At 45.6% G+C, this 18903-nt stretch overlaps 1 protein-coding gene across 1 annotated transcript in view; it reads left to right on the plus strand.

The window, feature by feature from the left end:
- GLB1L2 (galactosidase beta 1 like 2) overlaps positions 1-18903 on the plus strand; it is a 77927-nt gene that overhangs the window by 21930 nt on the left and 37094 nt on the right. The window contains exons 5-7 of the mRNA XM_061593009.1: positions 5441-5549; positions 7682-7774; positions 13185-13266. Of these exons, the coding sequence (XP_061448993.1) occupies positions 5441-5549; positions 7682-7774; positions 13185-13266 (284 nt within the window). The remainder of the gene's footprint in view (positions 1-5440; positions 5550-7681; positions 7775-13184; positions 13267-18903) is intronic.

The following is an 18903-nucleotide window of genomic DNA, read 5'->3' on the forward strand; positions in this document are numbered from 1 at the left end:
CTTCTGCCCTTCCCTTCATGGTCCTGGGAAACTGTTTTTCTCCCTCTTTTATTTGATGACCATTGAGATGTATAAAAGCTGCTAGCCCATCATAACCTTCCCATGACTTAAGGTACCATTGTACTGCAGATTTCAGTTGGGTGAACAGACCTTTTCTCTCCCCAGAGAACCCTGGGGAGAGGGGTTAAGGATGGCAAGGATTCCAAACCCTCTCCTGCCATCCTAGTCTCCGGAAAGAAACAAGGTTAAAGGATAGTAAAGGAAGATTTCTTCACCTGTTTCCTTCCTAGCTAGCAGCCACAACCTGCAGACCCCTCCTCCTCAGACATTCCATATTTCCCAAACTGCGAGCAGTTCCCCCAACTACTTGTTCCCCATCAGCCCCACCAGGCAATGGCTCTCTGCCACCACTTGCCCCGCAAGAACTTCTATCAGAATCTCTAATACCCCTACTTAACTATATTTTACAGTACACTGTGGGGAAAACCATGGCTGTCAAACTGCTATAAAGCATGGGTTTGTAAAGACCAGTAGTGTAGTGGACAAATTCAGAAGTGCAGGGTCCCTTCATGATAGTCATGCCACACCCCCTTGCTCACTCACTTGTCATCTCTACACTCCTCAGTTCTTCCCATGTGCAACTTCTCCCATAACAACAGACATCCCTAGGAGCCAATCAGCATAAAAGGGGAGTGTGTTAGCTACTGAGAAGAGTCTTCTCAGTGGCTGACTCACCTCCTTTCACTCTGATTAGCTCTAATAAGCAGGAAAGGACAAGGAAGCATGTCAGAAGACTTCTCAGTGTCCAACACACTCCTGTCTCATGCTGATTTGCTCATATGATGTTGGGGACATACGGACCCTGCTGGTACCCTGCTCCCAAAAAAGTAAAAGGGTCTAAGACCCTCTGCGACCCTGCACTACTACATCCCTAGTAAAGACTTGCATTTTTTAAAAGTCCCCCTCCCTTTCATCCTGCTCACATGCCAGTAGTAGAGACCTTGTGGCCCTCCAGATTTGCTGGACTGTGGCTTCCCCCTCCCTGCTATGCTGGTGAGGTCTGATGGGAGTTGGAGCCCAACAACATCTGGAGGGCCACAAGTGCCCCACGACTGTCACATACGTTCCCCATCCTTGGACCTTGCAGGCATTGTTCGACTCCCAGCCTGCGTGGCCAGTGGTTGGGGACGATGGGAGCTCTAGTCAGAAGCATCTGGAAGGCACTAGGTTGGGGAAGGCTGCTTTATAAGAAGCAGTTTTGGGGTTCCTCACCCACAAACCCTTTCAGAAGTTAAAGCCTGGGGAAATGGAGAAGGAAAGGCTGTTTCAGACTCAAGGAGCAACATAATAAGAGCTGCAGAGCCAGGAATGAGCAGACGAGGCAATTGGATTGGGGGGATGCAACAGTAGAAGAAGTCATGCCAAAGCAGAGTTAGCAAGAAGGAGTCTAATGTCAGAGTGCTTCTATTATCACCAGGAATAAAAGGAACATTTGTTCGTGGAGTCTGCTCTTCTAGTTTCAGCTATTCACAGGGAAAGAATTTGCACACACACACCAGCATTCTGTACAAAAGCAGTTGATAACATTCCAGAGAGAATGGGTATAGGCACTCATAAGAGGAGGCATCACAAACAAAGCACATTTGTTCACAACTTTGCATAAAAAAAAGTCCTGCTCTGAGCACCAAGAGTTTTCCTCTTCTCTTCTCTGAGCAAATGGTGCAAAATAATAAATGGTACAGAGTAATAATTGCCATGCATAGAAATAATGTGTTGGTTTCTGGGTTTTTTTTGGAGGGAGGGGTTACATCAGTTGGCTCAGCTTGCAGGCTCTGGTATGAGCCTCTTATTTAAGCCCTCATCCGAAAAATGGGGCGGGGTGGGGTGGAAAGGTAGCTTGGTTGTAGGAGGAAAGGTAATATAGCGCTGGGGAGGAAGGGTGACTGGATTGAGAAGCTTGGCTGGAGGCCATGATTCGAGCATAGGGAGCGAAGAAATGCACTCCCTTTGTCCACAGAATGTTGCAGCTTTTTGCAGACAGCCACCTGTGTAGTTTTAAGCTTGTCCTCACAACCAGCAAATCTAAAACTTTGTTTTGAAATGGAACTGGAGAGAGTTTCCCAGAAATCTGTGTCCAGTATTGCATTATGCTCAAAAGTTCTCCATGCAGAAAATCAGCAGAGACCTGCCCTGTGTGCTGGATTTCTTGGGGGCTCTTCGCACATATTCCAGTTCCGTGAACAGGCTGGATGTGGGATTACATATAGGGGTGGTATTCAATCCTACTCAGAGTAGAACCATTGTAATTAACGGACATGACTAACTTAGGTTCATTCATTGCAATGGGTTTGCTCTGAGTAGGACTTAATTTAACGCAACCCTAGGTGTTGGTTACTGTTGCATTTATGGACAAGAAGCAGTGAGCGCCCCCAAACTGGATGGCTTTAAAAGAGGATTAGACAGATTTGTGGAAGATATTAGTGGCTACTATGCACAATGGCTATGCTCTGCCTCCATAGTCGGAGGCAAAATGTTTCCAAATACCAATTGCTGGAAACAGCAGGAGGGAAGAGTACTCTTGCTCTCAGCTTCTGTTTGTCAGCTTCCCACAGACATCTGGTTGGCCACTGTGAGAACAGAATGCCGGACTAGATGGGTCACTGGTCTGATCCAGCAGGCTCTTCTGTTCTTATGCATCCTGAGCAGATATGGCCATCAGCTCTGACCACCTTACCTACAGATCAAAGAATAAAGTTAGGCAATGCTTCCTGATTGAATTCCCTGGCCTAACTTAGGGCTGCTTCACTCATTCCAATATTCCTAGTGGATTATTTATTTTATTTATTTCATACATGAATTGCTTCCTCTGAAGTATCTTGAAGCAATGCCATAATACAGTAGAAACATATATAGAATAAGGGCATGTCTAAAAACAGTTAAAACAATTACATATATAAAAAACATTTCAAATCCAAACACATACCATCTGGGCTAAAAATCTCCACTTGTTGAAATAGCAGAGTCGATGGTATTTTTACATCCCAGAGATGTGAACCTAGAGAGGGGATCTCAGTGTTTGATGCACTAGTTAGAGTGTTGGACCTGGGAGAGAAGGGTTCAAATCCTGACAGCCATAAAGCTCACTGGGTGACCTTGTGCCAGTCACCATCTGTCAGACTAAACTACCTCACAAGATTGTTGTGCAGATAAAATGGGGAAGAGAACAATAGTATAGTGCCTGCATCTCCTTGAAGGAAAGGTGGGATATTCACTCTCTCTCTCTCTCTCCCTCCTCCCCCCCCCATGCAAGAAATCCTCTGTTGCAGCATCCGTATAAGCTTTTGTGCGTTGACAGGGGATTGGACTAGATGACCAGCGAAGAACCTGCCAACTCTGCTTCTGTTTTCTGTGTGAAATGCCATCTATGTAGGAATATTACAGTGTGTGAAGTAACCCTCAGTTAAGCCAGAGAATTTAGTCAGGACGCCTGAGACGTCTTTAGTCTGTGGCCCTGATTTATCCTCTAGGTGCCTCCATCAGCCTCTCTGTACACAGCAACTAATCACTAACATCCTTGGGCTGTTTTCTAGATTTGTTTTGCATCTGGGCTCTCTTCGTTCCTCCTGTGGGAGCCTCCCGTTGATGCAAATGGGAGTGCAAATCTCCTATACCTCCCCAGCCCCTTGCATTAACATAGCCTAAAGGAATAGGTTTGAGGAGCAGGGCATAAGCGCTGAGATCCTCTCCTGGTTACCAGTTCTCCAGGGAGTCACTGGCACAAGCCAGTCCCACTTATTTATCTTTCTCCACTTGTCTCTTTCACCAGAGGCTTAGCCTCTAGAGAAGCGCAGCTCAGGTAACAGCTTTTGGGAAGCCAATCTTCCCGTGCACATCTCTGAGAACACCTCACGCCTTCTCCCCTCCTTTCCAGTAAATGGCCTTGAGCCATTTTTGTCCATGTTAATGCAGTTGCAACGTTTATTTATTTAAAAGACTTATACCCCACCTCTCCTGCAGTCCCAGGCAGCATGCAGATGCAATTAAAGTCAAGCTCTTCAGAACAAAGGCCTAAAAAGAAACTATATTTGAAGTAGCTACCTACGCGAAATCACTCCTTCCTATCTTCATTATCATTTACGGGCCGTCTTTCCCCTGTGTAGAAAAAGGGGGTCAAAGACCAGAATGCTGAAGTATTTTATAGAAAGCTAGTTTTATTGCGAGATTTTTTTTCAAAAAAGCCCAAACTGGTTTTATTGCAGAATATTTTTCAAAGAAGCCCAACGTGTTTCAGCCTGTAATCACAGGCCTTCCATCAGGGGATAATAAACTTTTACATCCTGTATTGCACTGATAACAATCCTCAGCATTCTGGTCTTTGACCCCCTTTTTCTACATATCGAATTGGATGCTCACCACTCTTTATCTGCGTCTTTCCCCTGTGACCTGCTCCATCCATTTATGCACATGTCCATCTGCTTCACGCTCCGCCCCCTCCTGCCTGTGCTCCTCCCCTCTCCACTCCGCCCTGCTCCCAATATGCTATGCCTCTTGTGCCCTCTACCCTCAGTCTAATAACTTATCCCTTTTCCCGGCTTCCAGGACATAGAGCAGGGGTGGGGAATCTCAGAGCTGGAGATTCTCCACCCCTGCGGCCCTCCAGGCCTCCCTGTCTGGCCCTCAGGACTGTCTCTAGGCCATGCTCCCTCAGTAGCCCTGCTCTGTGCCCTCCACAGGTGTTTTGTCTGGAGTGTCCCTTGAACTCTCTCTCTCTCTCTCTCTCTCTGTGTGTGTGTGTGTGTGTGTGTGTGTATGTATATAGAAAAGCCTCTGACTTTTGTGTGGCTGAAATGTAGCCTACATACAAAGATATGAGTCACATCCATTGCTGTGCCATCTTTTGCCTCTGGCACCACCCACCATGGGTATGCGGCCCCCAGAATGTTGCTTGTGAGGGAATGTGGCTCTTGGGCTGAAAAACGTTTCCCATCCCTGCATAGAGGCCTCTTAATATCAGCTGAGGTTGTTGAGGGCCCTTAGTGCGTCTTCCTCCCGGATGCAAGCTTTTCCCCAGAAACACCTTGCTGTGAAGATGGCTTCAAAGTATATAGGAAATGTGAGGGGGAGAAACCAAGATGCTGGAAAAATATGCTTTATTCGTAATCCAAACCCAATGCGTTTCAGCCTTGTGTATTTAGGCTTTCATCAGGGGAGTAAAGGCTGATGTACATCAGAGACGGCATGCCTCTACATACTACTTGCTGAAGAACAACAGTGAGAGGGGGCTATTGCCTTCATGCCTCACATGTGGGCTTCCCATTGGCACCTGGTTGGCCACTGTGGGAAACAGGATGCTGGATTCGGTCTGCCTTTGATCTGATCCATCAGGGCTGTTGTGATGTTCTCACCAACCCTGGTCACCTTCCCTCCTTTTTCTCCTTAGCTGGTTGCTTCAAGACCCTGAAATGCAACTGAGGACAACCTACAAAGGCTTCACGGAGGCTGTGGATGCCTACTTTGATCACCTGATGCGCGAGGTGGTCCACCTTCAGGTGAATAAGATAATGAGGCTCACTACTGCTGTAAGTCCCATCAGCTCCAGCGAGCAGGAACAGTGGGCAGGGGTGATAAGAGTTGTAGTCCAACACTTTCTGGATGGCACCTAGTTGGCAAAGGCTACTCTGGGGTATTGGGGAAAAAATCAAAATGGCAGATGGTTCCTAGCTGCTGCTGCCTTTATCCCACATCCATGCAGAGGGGAGTTCCAAACAGCATAACCAGTGGGCCTTGTCAAGGCATTTGGGTCCCCAGCAAGTGTGTGAGCTCTGCCACTAGCTTTGGTGTTTGCATAAGCATGGCTGATCTAAAGTTCTGTGTCCAGGGCCAGCACCAGGCATGACTGGGCCCTTGAGCACCAGACTGACCCGTGCTTGGGTCATCATGGTGCTCCCTATCGCCCCCACCCAAAGCAGCTGGTGCGAGCTTAAATAAGCCCAGCAGCCCCACCTCCCATGTTGCTGTATTAGCATACTACTGCATGCATGCCTGCCATCACCCAAGATGGCACTGGGGGCGTTAACAGGGTGATGGAAAGCGTGCACATGCTAGCGCACTGATGTGGCGATGCGGGAGGTGGGGCTGCTGGGCCTATTTAAACCCATGCTGGCTGCTTTCGGGGGAGTGTTGCCTGGGAGGGTGGAGCTCCCACTCTGCAATCTGTGTCAGCATCGGCCTGACTGCAAATAACCCCCTATGACCCAATGTTGCCATGGATCACAGAATGGGAGCTCCACTCTCCCAACCTAGAGAGGGGCCCTTTTGGGCTGCAGGGGACCCTCAGGACCATGCGCAACCTGGCCACCCGCTGGCTTTGGGACTGTCTGTGTCCCCCTATGCAGTTCACATTGGGACACCTTTGCAACCATCATAGTGGTGCTATGTGTACAGTTCTTATGGTGGAATAACTTACATGCATGCTTTTAATTTTAGTCCTAACATGCCTACCTTGCAGTTGGTGAACCTTGAGTGGGAGAAGGATTTTTCCAAGGCCACTGAAAGAATTCATAGTTCAGCTGCAAATTGTACTGCTTTACTAAAGTGTCCTTCGTATTCTACTCATGTGAATTGCACATCATGCCATTACTGGGGAACAGGCCTGTGCTCCTGGCCAAGCAAGCATTGGGTACATTGCTGAGCTCTGCTAGACACCCATGAATTAATAAGGTTGCAGTGAAGAAGCCCACATGCGATCAGTCACTCAGAGAGAGGTATCTTCACTGCAGATAACCCCATTAATGCATGGGCATCTAGAGGCGGAGCCTAGGCATCATATCCAGTGTCAGAGTTGGGGCCAAGGGCATGGCCCCACTCCCAGGTAATCACACAGGAAGGATGCTCAAGATAACCTTCATTTGTGTAAAAATTTTAAGTTCTTCAGTATCACAACAAGTCTGTGAGGCAGCAAAGGACTTTATAGTCCTCTTTGCATTAAACTCAACAGCCCTGGAGGGAGACAGTTCAGAGTCCCCGTTTTTTGCAGGCAGGAAATTCCAACGCAGAGAGTCAGTTGATCAGTCCCAAACTATGTAGCATTTCTGACAGAGAATCAACCTACACATTCAGAAAAGTCATGTGGTGCAGCCCTCCCATGACATAAGCACTTCTGCATAGTGTTCCTCCATGTCTAAAGCTCACTGCATGAGGCTAGCAAGTTAAGATAAGCAGATACATTTCTCTGTGATGTACTAGATTTTTTTTGTGCAAGGAGGTTTTATTTTTACATAAAAGTGTTTAGATCTGCTTTTTCCTCCTGTAATTTGAAGAGATACAGGAGGACTTTTCCTTAGATTGGTTCTGAGCTGGAACTTCAAGCCAGGACTTCCAGGGCTAAGCTGGCAATTGGACCAAACTGAAAACCTCGAATCCTTGACAATTTCTTCAAGGCCCTCCTTCTCAATAAATCTTTATAGTTGGATTAGACCTTCCAGATGCAAATGGTTACCTTATGTCAGGGGTACCCAGTGCGGTGCCCTCTAGATCTTGAAAGAATCCAGCTGCCATCACCCCTGCCAGAGTGACCAGCAGTCAGGCATGATGAGAGTTGTAGTCGAAGAACATCTGGAGGGCACCACGTTGGCTACCTCTGTTTTATGTGTTTTCTCCTCCTGCTCCTCTTTCTTTGTAGTACAAGAACGGCGGGCCGATCATTGCCTTGCAAGTAGAGAATGAATATGGCTCCTATGCTGAAGACCCAGGTTACATGAAATACATCAAAAAGGTAAAGGTGTCCCTCTGCCTATTTTTTACCATTATTTCTGATGTTCCCGATTGTATTCTATGCCTTCTCCTCTTCTTTCCACCCCTCTTCCTTCCTCCCTCTGTGCTTTGCACACGTCAGCTGAGAAATTAGAAGCTTTGGCTATAGCCTCCGCATCTCCGCCATTGGCCATGCTTGATTCATTTAAATCCTTTCCTTGATCTCGTATGCTTCCGGATAAGTGTGTATTGGACTGCAGCTGTATCCCTGTACACTTGGGGTGGGGAACTTCAGGCCCAGGGGCTGAGTGCAGGCCCCAGGCCTCTCTGTCTCGCTCTTGGATCTCTCCCCAGGCCACAGCCCTCACTGCCCTGCTTTGCACCATGAGTGTTCTTGCCTGGCTGGGATGCGCCTTTGAACTCTGATAATGCCTCTTGCTTGAAAGGAGGATAGAGAGAGGAGTGTGTGAGTCTGTGTAAAAGCTACTCGACTGTACAAAGATAATACTAACTGTTGTTCCACCCACTTTTGCTTCTGTGCCCTCCCCTCCCCGTCACTGGCATGTGGCCCTCAGAAGGTTGCCTAGAAGGGAAAGCGGCCCTTGGGTTGAAAAAGATATCTCATCCGTGCTATACACAGTTACCTGGGAGCAAGTCCCACTGAATCCTCTGCCGAGGAAAGATGTACAGGATTGCATTGTAAATTTGCATTTGAATAAAACAGGGATGGGGAATCAGTGGCCCTCCAGATGTTGTTGGGCTCCAACTCCCATCAGGCCCAGCCAACCTGGTCAGTGGTCAGGGATGATGGGAGTTGTAGTCCAACAATACCTGGAGGGCCAAGGGTTGTGGCAAGCATCATCCTCAAAGAGGTTTTTCTTCTGTGTATGAAACCAGAGGAATGCCTCTTCTGATAGGATGACTTCTAGCCATAGTTTTTGTAAGTATTTATATTAAAAATGATACTTTTTAAAGATAAATAAATAAATAAAAGGTTTTTTTTTTAAAAAAAGTCTTGTGTCCAATTAATCGGGGGCATTTGAATCAATCGGAAGTGGGTTTTTTATCTTTTCAAGTGACAAAGTGAACCAACTGTGTTATAACTCAAACAATGATGATGATAATTTTATTTGTAAAATGTCTGTTCCACCTCTCTGTTTGAGATGGCTCAGAGCCATCCATTTTAAATGCAGTGCCAATACATTCAACACAATCAAGCAATTCAAACACAGGGAAAGGGCAGCTTATTGCAAGGCGTAAAATGTTTCCCTTTACTCTCTTCATCCCAGTTTGTATTGGATTTGAATTGATTTTGTGTATGTGTTGCTGTTTTTATAAATATTTATTTATTTAGAGGATCTGTACCCCACTCTTCAGCCAAAAAGATTCCTAGAGTGGCTTACATATAATCAGTTAAAACAAGACAGTGAATAGCCATAGGCTTACGATCTAAAAAACATGACATACAAGGGAAAGGAACAAGGAGGGAAAAGGAAAATAGCAAATTCAGGCAACAATTCTTAACTAGTAGTTCTTGTAATGACCAGCAGGCATAAGTTCAGGGATGGGAGGTGCCTGATGGAGCTGGTCTTTCAGAAGAGCTGATGGAGTGAGCCCCGCTTCCTGTCTCCCACTGATTTTGTATATGCAAATGTCTTAACTGTTTTTATATATGCAATTGTTGTCTGTATGTTTTTACTGTATTGTCAAACGGTTCCGGATGCCTCGGGGGAAGCAGTTCATAAATGAAATCAATAATAATATTATTATTAATAATAAGTTAGAAGGTGGGGGAGTCCACAAAGTCCAGGCTGCACAAAAAAAAGGGGACTGATAAACCCCTCATTTAAGGAAAGAGGTTTGTTCAACATATTGTCTGTCTATCTGTCTGTCTCTCCCCCTCCGCTGCCCCGGGCCACGCATTCCATTTCCTTCCTGATCTTCTAAACAAGTAGGACAAAAGCAATGAAATGAACGTTTAGCACTGTGGACAGATTTAGGGCCTTTCCGTGCAAGAGATTATTTTGCAGATCAGACTTTGGCTGCCTTGTAAACCCTTGTAATCTGAAGCTCAGCCCAGGGCAGGCTAATTTTACTAATTCCTGCCTCTCATCCAGCACAGATCTTTCCGTGGCTCCTGCCTGTGATCTGGGCAATCCGAGTCAGCAGGCATGCAGAGAAGACCATTTTTAGCTTGGGAAATCCTTCCTGAGCCACAAACCACTTTTCTTTCTCTGACTGGTTCAAATCCAGAAGATTAATTGCAAGGGGCCTTGTTGACGTCTCTGCCAATTGTTTTGCCATGCGTTGTCTTGTGGAAACAATGGCTGCTTTAGGTGCAGGATTGCTCCCCAAGGGAGGCTGTTTACTGAGCAGCCTTTCAATGGTGTAAGCAGAAACGGCTTAGGCCTGGCTGATACTGTCATCCTGAATGAGATGGTATGACGACAGTTCATTCCACCTCTTTCAGTTCCATAGACCAAGGACAAAATCTTCCAAAACCAAAAAGGGAAGCGCTACTGCCTCTAAAAAACAGAATGCAAAATAATAAAAAAGTTAAGATATAAAATCAATGCAATGATGATAGTTGCACATTAAAATACAGTGAACCATAGCAATGCAGTTACTTATCTACTGACAACCGTAATTCATAAAATCAATCCTTGTTACCTACAGAATCAGTTTTGACTCTTTTGGCCTTCCTCAGAGGTTTACTCAGTTGCAACCATTTTGAACAGGAATAGCAACATGGTGCCCTCCAGATATTGTTGAACTACAACTCCCATCTTCTCTGACCACTGATCATGCTGGCTAGAGGTGATGGGAGTTGGAGTCCAATAACATCAGTAAGAGACACAGTTGACATCTGTACTGGATTTGAATTGATTGTATGTGCTGTTGCTGTTTTGATGTGTGTATATGTGTGTGTGTGTATATATATATATATATATATATCGTATGTATGTGTTTATTATATTGTAAATCACTTCAGGATGCCTCATTGAAAGTGATTCATAAATTTAATAATAATAATAAACATATGGAAGGCATCTGCCCCAAGAAACTCTGTTCTCTTGAAGAAACCCAGCTTTTTAGTGCATGTTGGAACTTCTGATTCTTCCCTCTGGTTGAATGTCCTGTTTATGGATTTTTGCAATGGTAGACTCAGGTTTGCTGCTGCATAACATGTGAAAAGGCCCTTAGATTAGATTTTGTCATTAGAACAAGTGAGATCCACAGCCAATCCTGATCTCTTACTAAGGGCATGTATATAACCCATGTGTTTGCGAACTGGAGTTTGTCCTCTTGTTCACATTTCACATTTTCCACATCTTAGGTGTACGTCTAAAAAAGAATCAGCCTTCAGATGTAAACCTGGGCCTTTTAATAATCTTCCTCCTGACCTACTTAGGTGTTTAGCACTAAAAGGACACTGGCCACTTAGCGGGATTAGATCTGGTTGAAATCACCTTCCCTCTCCTAGCTAACAGTCTGTAGGCATTCAACTCAAAGAGTCACATGGAGAGGCTCCTAATTCTCTTTCTGGTGATTCCTCCCTTGCCTGGCTGGAGTTGGGGCATGGGAGGAGCAATGTTGCTCACAGTCTGTCCCACCCAGCATCAGGAGGGAGCTTGGTGTATCCTATATCTGCAGGGGCCGTTTCATTTTGTCAATGTTTGAAGTCAAGTGACCTGGCAAACTGGCCTGAAATGCCCCATAAATGTAATCTTGGAGTAGATTGAAAGGTCCATTCCCCTCCCCATTGCATGGTAGGTTCTACATCAGGTGTGAGGAACCTTTGGCTCTCCAGATGCTGCTGAACTACATTTCCCATAATCCCTGACCATTGGCCATGCTTGCTAGGGCTGATGGGAGTTGTAGTTCAGCAACATCTGAAAGGCCAAAGGTTCCCTACCCTGTTCTGCATGAAGCTAGGCTGCATAAAAGGGACTGAAAAGGTCTCCCTCCCACACAGCTGACAAAGAGCATTAATCTGAAGCTGCCTATAGGCTGTGCCAGCCTCAGGCGGCATTTCTCACATAATCTGCTCCTGATATTCTCAGTTTCTGGATCTCTTGACCTCTCCAGCTGAGCTCTCTTGCTGCCAGCATCCACCTTGCACAAAATATGTGAGCATTCAAATAAGCTTCACAGTATGATGATTAGAGCATACACACAACTGGACCCTCTTGGCTTTTCCTATTTTTCTTTTCCTTGCATCGCCTTGCAAGTCAATTATGAGTCAAAGTCTGCAACTCTTACACCCAATAATTACATGAACACAACACTTCTGGTGTTTGGGGGGGGGTTGTGTTTCCTGCATGTAATGGCATTTGCTCATGATTGTGTGTCTCTGCGAATCCCTCAACATCTGCTCCCTGCTTGTCTGGCCCATTTCAACCTGGCATGGGAGGGCGGGGCCCTGATGGACTCCAGCGGCAAGGGCTGCTTCTGCAGTTCAGGATGTACTCTCCTTGGGGCTGTGGCTATGAGAATCCCCTGCCCCCAACGCGCTATAGCACTTCAAGATTTATCCCTCCACTATTGTCCTCAAAAGTTGGTGGACCTCCAAGAGGGCCTGCTCTTGGCTGTGTTTCTTCCTGCCACTGACAGCAACTGATCACAAGGACTTTGATCCAGTCCCATTTGGTTCCAGGGACAGCAACCCCAAGAGCTCTCTCCCGCTCCCCAATGAGCGCATAAGAGCCCTGCCAGATCCAATCAAAGGCCTGTCTAGTCCTGTTCCCAAGCAGATGCCTCTGGGAAGCCCAAAACAGGTCATTGGAGAAATGGCCTTCTGCTGGTGTTCCCCAGGGACTGGTATTCAGAGGCACAATGCTTTGATATTGGAGATAATATATCAACATCATGACTAATAGCTGTTCTCTTTTGTTCATTTAATTGGTTACCCGCCCTTCACCCTAAGGGCAGGTTACAACAATTTAAAACACTAAATACAGTTTAAAACAACTTAGAATCACAAAAGTAGAGTGGGTCCTGAAAATATACATCTTAGGTGTCAAAGGTCAGGGTGAAAATGTGCATCTTCAGCATTCGCTGAAAAACTGTATAGTGAAGATGCCAAACATACCTCAGTGTGTGTGTGGGGGGAGTTCCACAACTTAGGGGCTGCCACAGAGAATGACCTCTCCCAGGCCACCCCCACCCCGGAGCTTCTGAGGATGGCAGAACTACCCAAAGGAGCCCCGCTGCTGATCTCAGCACCTAAGAGGGTCTTTAGGGAAAGAGACAGTCTTTTTGATATTTGTGGCCTAAGTCATTTCGGGATGTAAACATTAACATGAGCACCTTAAACTGGGCCCAGAAATAAACCAGCAACCAATGCAGCTGTTTGCCTTATCCACCACGAAAGCTCCCTCTGTCTGTTGGATCCCAACAGAAAGTGTTGTGGTGTTGTTTTTTCCACACAGGCTCTGTTGAAAAGGAGGATCATAGAGCTGTTGATGACTTCTGACAATAAGGATGGACTGGCTTCCGGTTTCGTTCCTGGAGGTATGTAGCACCGTGTCACATTGAGATGGGAGGACCAGCAAGCCTACAGGTGAAGCCGTGCATGGGCGGGCCAGTGTTGCATTTAGCTGTCACTTGCTCTTCAGTAGGGAGGGTGACTTTTCATGTTACTTTGCCTTATGAGTGGGGAATCTTTTTCTAGCCCACTGGCCACAGTTCCTTCTGGGGACCACATGGCCACTGGTCAGCAGGGCCAGATGCAAAAGTGGGCAGAGCAAAAAATATAAATGTTAATTTAGAACAGTAAGGTAGTTTCTTCATACACTTGCATGCCCCTCTCTGTCCTCCACCCAGGCAAGCAAGAAGCATGATCAGAGTCAAGGACACTTTTCCAGCCATGGAAAAACACTCAAGGAGGGTACCAGGGAGGGGTGTAACCTAGAGAGAGTCTGGAGGGCCAGAGACAGAGGTCTGGAGGGCTGAATTTGGCCCTCAGGCCTGAGGTTCCTCATCCCTGCTTTATGTCTTCAGGGTTGCATTCAATATGCTACACTCTGCCTGGGAGTGTTTTCAATTTATAGCTCTTCTGGGGGTATGTTTGGAGAGGTGATGGCCTTTTGCACATTCTGCTTCAGGGCTATCTCTTCTTCATTCTCAATATTTCATGAATTTGCATTGGCTCACTTTCCAGCTCTTTTACCTGGCTCTGGACCTCCAGACGTCTCTCTTGTCTGTTCCATCTTCTGTTGTGCAACTTAATATTGCCTTTTTGTGCCACCACTCACCATATGCTCAGAGGCACATGCTACCAAATTCTTCCAAGCTACACAGGAAGTGGATTGGACTGTGAAATACCAACCCAAATTGTGTTTGCATTTTTGCAGATTTGTAGGGCAATACAATATCTCAGAGAGGAGGTCAGTGCATTCACTATAGCTGCCCAATTTCCATGCTTTTAAAATTTTGATAGAAATATCTGTTGGCTATAGGTACATTCTTAAACTGCAAGGTTTTTTTTGCCTGTTAGTGAATCTATGGTTTTTGTTGTTTTACTTCTCCTGCTCATCAGTCTCCATCAGTGTCAGTTTCACTGAACATTCAGTGATATTCAATGAGTCAATGCATATTCCATAATCCTGAGGGCAGATTAAAAAAAGGTAAAGGTGTCCCCGCACTTGTAGTGCGAGTCGTTTCCGACTCTTAGGGTGACGTCTTGTGATGTTTACTAGGCAGACCGTATATATGGGGTGGGATTGCCAGTTCCTTCCCTGGCTTTCTTTACCCCCCAGCGTATGCCGGGTACTCATTTTACTGACCACAGATGGATGGAAGGCTGAGTGGACCTCGACCCCTTTTACTGGAGATTCGACTTCCTCCTTCCGTTGGAATCGAACTCGGGCCGTGAGCAGAGCTTCGGCTGCGTTACCGCCGCTTTTCTTTTTTTCTGCATTTGTGAGAATGGGGTGAGGGGGTATAAATGCAAGATCTCTGGAATCCCAACAGCATTATCTTGAAGTCTTTGTAGCTGAGCCCACCCTGTATGCAATTTGACGTTATTTGAAAGAACATGGCTGGTTTGCACATGCGCCCAGAATCTCAGGTTTTGTTTTTATTTAAGACAGCTTCTAGTCATTGTGTTAAAGGGGGCTTGCAAGTCCTGAATCTTCCAACATTCAGCTTCATTGAATATCCATGAGTTGTCTTGTGGACATCCATTGAAACTCAATGTTGGAAGATTCAGGAGAGACAAAAGAAAGTACATCTTCTCACAGAACATAGTTAAGCTATGGAATTTGCTCCTACAACAGGCAATGATGACTTTAAACCTGGATGTCTTTAAAAGAGGATTAGACAAATTCATGGAGGGTAAGCCTATCAGTGGCTGCTTGGGATGGAATCCTGTCCTTTTTTACTTTCTGTTTTTAAGTGTGGCCCCCGGTGGTCATTAATGATCAGATTCCTTTTTCCTCCGATAACTTCATTTTTCCAATCTCCGATTTTTTTTTCTTTGCAGAGAATTATTCTGAACTCTGTAATTATTGCCTGTTTACATTCTTTTTCAAGTGCATTGCAGAACAGATTAAGGCATATAATCAAACATCTTCCCCCCTTCTGCTTCCAATCACACCTCATTCTCCCCTTCTGCTTTCTGTCAGTTACAATCAACACTTCATTGACATCAGTGAAAGGGAATACACATTTGAAGAAAGCAGATAGATAAAATTATCACACACTATTGTTGATTTCAAAGTAATTTAAAAAAAAGCCGGGAATTGAAGTAGATTGATAAAATTATCACTCACACTATCGATGATTTCAACATGGATTAAAAAAAATGAATTGGAAAAAAGAAGAAGAATGAATTGAAAACCGGGTACGGAGAGTTGTTACTTTGAAATTCTGTCTGCAAAGATAGAGAATATCAGCAATAATAATTAATCCGATGACAAATCTGATTATTGCAGAAATGGAGGCCATCACTAGTGGCTACTAACCCTCATACCTATGTTCTTTCCTGTCAGAGGCAGTACGCTTCTAAAAATCAGTTGCTGGAAACTGCGGGAGGTGAAAGTGCTGTTGCACCCAGGTCCTGCTTGCGGTTTTCCCATAGGCATGTGGTTGGCCACTGTGAGAATAAGCTGCTGGATTGAATAGGCCATTGGCCTGATCCAGCAGGCTCTTCTTATGTTCTCAAGACCCAAATCTATGTAAGGGTTAAAAGCCAGAGGGAGTCTGGCTATAGCTGCTAGGACCGTGTTCCTCAATTAGCGGACTGTGAACCCCATCCTGCCATTTCATTAGCTTTCTGTGCCACTGCTATGTGCGTTGCCTGCTCACTTCCGTCTGCTGTCCCCAGTGGCTTATAACACTCCATTCCTACTGCCCACCTTTCCTTCGATAATGGCATGCGTAGGAATGTTGAGTGTATCATTTATGCTTTTTGGCTCCAGAATGCGGGCTTCTTTTTAAAAGGTATTTATTTATTAAATGTATTTATCTTCTCTCCATTAGCATGCTCAAGGCACCTAACTCAATCAGAATTGCAGAAACCGCTTAACGCTAAATCAAATCAAAACGCCAAGAATAATGCAAAGCATGTTTATGATAACAAGTCATGGTAATCTGATAGAAGATTGAGAGTTGGCCCTTCTGTCAGCAGCTGGCAGTTGCTGATGTTGAGTGGCAGCGGTGGGGGTGGTCACATGCAAGGCTGTCCTTGGCCCCTCCCGAGGCTGTTGGCTTGGCAGTGTCACTGTTCCAAAGTGAGGCTCAGGGATAGCCGACATGGTGCCCTCCAGATGTTGTTGGACTCCAGCTCTCATCATCCCCAGCCAGTTTAGCCAGTGGTTAGGGATGATGGGTGTTGTAGTCCAACCTCATCTGAAGGGCACCACACTGGTTATCCCTGGTGTAACTCTTTGGCATGTTTAGTCATCCATGGCAGCAGATCTGGACAATTTCTTTCTGTTTCAAACAGGAGTGGGGAACCTGTGGCCCTCCAGACCATAACTCCATTGGCCATGCCATCTGAGGCTGGTGGGAGCTGGGGCTCCATCAATATCTGGAGGGCCATAGATTCTCCATCCCTCACCCTTAGTGGAGGCAGCCGTTTGAATCGTTCAACCATGTACAGTAAAGGCCAGGGTTTTCCTTCCCATCATTCACATCCCCTTTGACACTGAGGAACAAGGTGACGTTGGGATTGACTGCATGGGTGAAATTATTAGCATTCACCACTTCTTGTCGTACAGCAGTCTCTTGTTAGGCCTCCAGATGCTGTTGGGGTGCAACTCCCATTAGCACCTAGTCAGCATAGCCAATGGTCAGGGATGATGGGAGTTGTAGTCCAGCAACATCTGGAGGGCACCACGTTTTCTAACCCTGGCCTAGAAGATTCAGGTACAGATAACTGCTTCAGTTACTCTTGGATTAGATTGCATTCAATTAGATTTAACATTTATCACTCTTAACTGTTCCAGTTATTCTTAGATTGGATTGGATTGGATTAGATTTTACTGTTTGGGTAGTACATTTTACTCCTCCCGCTGATAAAGCCAGATCTGGGTTTCTGTCCAGGCATATGGCTAGATACGGTTTGAGGGTGAGTCCATAAACGTTGTTGTCTTTTATCGGTTTTAATACAGTTTTAGAATTCATATGATGGCAGCGTTTGTCACCGTTCCATGTCCAGTGGCAGTAGCAGCACGTGGGGTGGAGTGAAGCTACGCTCCTGACACAAGCATCGCTGCTACTTACCTGGGTGGGGATGGGGCTATACAGATATGCCAGGAGGAGCACCAGTCCCTCTGGTGCACGCACATTGCCCCGACCTCACCACCGCCCCTCCCCCCTCAGTCCCGTCTGGGTAAATCAGTAGCAACATCAATTTCAGATGGATGGCTCTGCCCCAACACATCTGCCACATCTCCTGGCCACCAGTTATGGTTATGAAGCCACTGGTTATGGCCCACTAGTTTAAGCAAGCCAATATTGCTCACCCCTTGTGGTACAGCAGCTACTCACTGGCCCCTGGCTGTTGAAATCCACCCTGAAAGGAGGAAGCCTCCTCTTACAGAATATATCTCAGGTGTGGGGAACCTTTGGCCCTCCAGATGTTGCTGAACTACAACTCCCATTAGCCCCAGCAAGCATGGCCAATGGCCAGGGATAATGGGAGTTGCAGTTCAGCAACATCCGGCAGGCCAAAGGTCCCCCCCGCATCTGCTCTATCTGATTTTTTAAAGGGGAGGGTTGTAGCCAACATTAGTTCTACTCAGAGTAAACTCATTGAATTTAACGGGCATGACTGACTGAGGTCTGTTAATTTAAGTGGGTCTTCCTTGAGAAAATCCCTCCACTCCCTGCTTTTTTCTTCTCTGCCCTTTAGTTTTTATTTTTTCTTCCACTCTTTTTTTCTTTGTTGATCTTGTTAACTGTGTCTTGATTTGGGCTTGGGGTTCTGGGAAGCTAAAAGGACATTTTAAATGAGGGGGAGGGGTTATAGTTTTATGAAGGAGTGTTGGGGGCAGGGAGGGTTAGATACAGATCAGCTGTGTTGGAATGCAAGTTATTTTATTATGTGGTTACGTTTCAAATAGCAAGCTGTGATTTTTTTTTACAAAGAAAAAGATGTAATAGTGTCAATCCAAACACAAGCTGTATGTGCATCTCACACTGATTTTTAGTGGAGAAGCCAATGTACTCGAAACCTCTCAGGATTAAGTTTAATGGGCTGAAATTGCTTTTGGTATTTTGAAATCAAAATCATTTTCTATATGTACTAGCCACTTACTTTTTCTTTCTTCTTTTTTTTGCAACAACTCAGTGCACTCCTTCATTATTAAATTGGAGCTTAAAAACCCGACAGCTTAATTAAAGTTGTGCAAGCAAAAATTGCAAACTGAGAATGGTACCTCTCCTGTGTTTTTTTTTGTTTTTTTTAAGAACTCTAAAAGCGAAGACAATAGGCAGGAAGAACAGAAGTATATGTGTGTGTGTGTGTGGTTCATTTCTTGGAGTCCGTGCTTGGTAGTTGCAAAAAGGAGTGTTGTTAACGTCATTGCCTGATCTAGTCATTTCTTGCGGGCTGAATAAATGTGCCCACTGGTGGCATGCAGCCCCCAACAGATTACCGCTAAGGAAATGTGGCCTTCAACAAAAGAAAGATTCTAACCATTT

The sequence above is a fragment of the Rhineura floridana genome, chromosome 12, assembly GCF_030035675.1.
Source record: "Rhineura floridana isolate rRhiFlo1 chromosome 12, rRhiFlo1.hap2, whole genome shotgun sequence".
Taxonomy (NCBI): Eukaryota; Metazoa; Chordata; class Lepidosauria; order Squamata; family Rhineuridae; genus Rhineura; species Rhineura floridana.